The 3,603-nt window shown below is 28.0% G+C and overlaps 1 protein-coding gene across 1 annotated transcript in view; it reads left to right on the top strand.

Annotated features, from left to right (window-relative positions):
• LOC110019361 (U1 small nuclear ribonucleoprotein 70 kDa) overlaps positions 1–3,385 on the top strand; it is a 29,954-nt gene extending 26,569 nt beyond the window's left edge. The window contains exon 9 of the mRNA XM_020717003.1: positions 3,175–3,385. Coding sequence (XP_020572662.1) covers positions 3,175–3,264 — 90 coding nt within the window. The 3' untranslated portion in view covers positions 3,265–3,385. The remainder of the gene's footprint in view (positions 1–3,174) is intronic.
• The last annotated feature ends 218 nt before the right edge of the window (positions 3,386–3,603 follow it).

Below are 3,603 nucleotides of genomic sequence, written 5' to 3'. Positions count from 1 at the left end.
AAGTTTTTACATTTAAAATAATTTTTATAACACAAATTTTTATCTTTTATCTTTTCATGAAAATTATTTAAAATAACACATTTTGTCTTTAGTGTCAAGTCATTCATCCACAAAAGCATTCCCATCTCAGTAACACTTAACTTTGTTTTATGCTTCTCTTTTAAAGGCCACCATTCTGCATCATATAGGGTTGCAGGTCACACCACCATCTTATAAAATCTTCCTTTTAAGTCTAAGTGACACTTTTTAATCACACAGAATGTTGGATCAGATATAGGGATCTCTAAAGTCTCATCAGTTGACAACCTTGAATTCTACTAATAAAATCTCATCTATATCACAATCACTTTGAACAATGGACCCGATATATCTAAAATGTTTGCACCTTTTAATGATTTGATCACCCTAATTACTCTATCACTAGAACTACTGCCACTAAAATTACATTCTATATATTCAACTTTAGATCTGCTCAAATGAAGACCTTTAGACTCTAGCGTGGACCTTTATAATTGAAGTTTTTCCATAACTAAAGCAAAAATATATGGGCTTAAAGTCAATTTCTGACGTAATTCAACTGAAATAGAATAATACTTAATCAATCCTCTTATTCAAACATGAGTAACAACTCTAGTATACATTCTTTAATGACTTGAATGTAAGTCTTATCAATATTTTTTTCTCTAGAACTTTCCAAAGCACTTCTCTTGGAACCTTATCATAAGCATTTTCTAGATCAATAAAAATCATATGTAGATCCTCCTTATTGTCTCTGTACTTCTCCGTTAAGCCTTTGAATAAATGTATAACGTCCACACTTGACTTGCCCGGGATAAATCCAAACTGGTTATGAGAAATTGCTATATCACGCTTAACCTATGTTTAATTATCCTCTCCTATAATTTTAAATTTATACACTCTTGTGCATCCTCTTTATTCTTAAAAATGCTAACCAAAACACTATTCCTCCATTCTTGAGGCATTTTAAGTTTTTAAAATAGTATTGAAGAGTTTAGTAAGCTAAGAAAGTTTCATATCTCCTAAATATTTTCACACATCAAGTGGGATATCATCAAGTCATATTGATTTTTCACCATTAGTTTTCTTTTAAAGTCTCATCAAATTTTTTTTACTAATGTGATCATAAAAATAAAAAAAATTGTTATTATTGATGATATTAAGATCTTTAAGGTCGATGATATTTTTGGAAACTTCATTGAAATATTTATAAAAATATTTCACCTACCTATATTGAATATCTTTCTCTAAGAAATGTATATTTTTTTATTTTTATCTTTAATATAATTTTCTTAATTGAATTTGTACTTTTCTTTTATATTTAATTTACATAAATATTATAAAAAATACGAAAAATAAAATTTGTAACATTACAAATTGTCCTCTTCAACTCCTTATGAGCCACTTTGTATTTTTTTCAGTTCTCTAACCTTTTACATTTAAATCAATTTTTACAACACTTTTTATATTTTTTATCATTTCTTGCACATTTTTATCCCACCATCAACTACTTTTATTTATAAAAAAATTTTTCTTTTTGATTCTCAAAGCACCTATTTTCACTTGTTTAATAGTACTCGTTACTTTATCTCATATAGATTCAGCTTCTTCATAAACATTCTAAATCTTGAAATCTTGAAGTTTACTCTTAGAAATATTTTTATTTATATATTTGAGGTGCCCCATCTAATTCTAGGACAATGTTTTCATAGTATTATTTATTTTACAACTCATCTTAAAATTCAGAACTAATAATTGATGTGGAGTAATTTAATTTTCACTTGAAATAAGCTTACAATATTTACATTCTCAACATTCTCTTTTTCTCATAAGAAAATAATTAATTTGTGTTTTATTAGATCCATTCTTATATATAATAATGTTGTCTCTTTTTTTTAAATAAAATATCAACAATAATAAAATCATACTTTAAAGTAAAATCTAATATCATTCTACCTTCTTCTTTAATCACTCCAAAACCGTGACCACTGAATACTTATAAGATCTTCCATCATTCTACCAACATGTCCGTTTAAATCTCCTTCAATAAAAGTTTTTTATTCAAGAGGTCTCTGAATACTACAGTTTAAAACCTAGGTTACCAATCTACTTGGCATTTTCTCCAACCCATTTAATTTTTTGAATACATAAGATATTTATCTTTTTATTAATCTTAATATCAACTAATTAAATTAGTTTACCTGTGATTGTACTTATATTTCACGACTCTATCATAATATTAGTTTTATAGACTAACTTTTTTACCCGCATCTGTTTGTAATGTGGGACGTCGATGTAGTGGCCCTTACACAATTTTCACTTTATTCAGGTTATACAGTACGACGCTTCCAGGAAACACTCTAGTATTTACACGAGGATTTAAATGATTCATATATTAATTTTTTGACAAAATTTACATTAGTTATTTATTGCCTATCGCAAACCCCACAATGAAATTAGAATTCTATTGCTGAATCAAATTTTAAGTTAAAGTTCTATGATTTTTTTTTTCTTAAAGCAAAATAGATTTCATTGATAATAATAGAAATTACACCAAAATAATGGCAACTTGTGTGATGTGGCTGCATTATTGAGAAATATATGATTGTGGAAAATAAATTATGATGGTTGATAAGAGAAGAAGTGGCATCAATGAAATATTAATAATGAATGTGAAAGAAATACAAAAAGAAAAATGTTTGAACTAAAAAGAACGTGCTTAAAAATTGAACAACTTTTATGAAACATTGACACCTCATTTAGCGCTCAAATTTAGACTTTGATGTTGTTAATAACATATACGATTAAGAGCGCATGCCAAGTGAAAGATCATACTTGTGGATTGGACCGGAATATGATTTTGAAAGCCAAGGTCAATAGAACAAAAAAATGTACCAAAACATGATTAGAATAGGTTCACAATTACTGAAATTTGCTTTAAAATGAGTTCAATACATGAATTATTAACTATTATTTTTCTGTCATCTCTAGCAAATCTGAATTCAAAGCTTATAATTTCAAAATTATGATCAGAATATCCTCCATATTTTTTTCGAGATGCAATATTTGCCTGCTACAAGATTACACAAATATATATTTATGTTTTTCGCATGCTTTCAAATCAATGATTAGACACTAATAATATTCCTCAAACAGGTGCTCGTTGATAATACTATGTCTGAAGTTCACGTTGGTGAGGATGCTGGTCCAAGGGATGGCTTAACCTATGCAAATGGTCAGATTTAAGTCCCCCAGGGCAGTTCAGTTCCTTTGTGTTTGTTAAGTTTTACTGTGTTCGTCTGTAACTTTGATTTATGTTAAGTAGGATTTATCAAATCTGATAAATTCAGATTTATTTTCGATTTCAGAGTTCACGAGGGATGGTTAAATAAATCTGCCTTGCAATTAGATTTAACTAATCAGGATTTACATCGAGAAATAACAATAACTGAAACTTAGCACCTATGGATAAATAGAATGCGAGAATACTAAAACTTTTGAAGATATCATTTAACAGGATGCAATCAGTAAATGTGGAAAATGTTTTGTTAACATGGAAGTTGTTGAATCAAGGCTTGTATGGAC

The sequence above is a fragment of the Phalaenopsis equestris genome, unplaced genomic scaffold, assembly GCF_001263595.1.
Source record: "Phalaenopsis equestris unplaced genomic scaffold, ASM126359v1 Scaffold000054, whole genome shotgun sequence".
NCBI lineage: Eukaryota > Viridiplantae > Streptophyta > Magnoliopsida > Asparagales > Orchidaceae > Phalaenopsis > Phalaenopsis equestris.
Note: the sequence above shows the minus strand (reverse complement) of the source record. Positions and strands in the feature narration are given on the sequence as shown.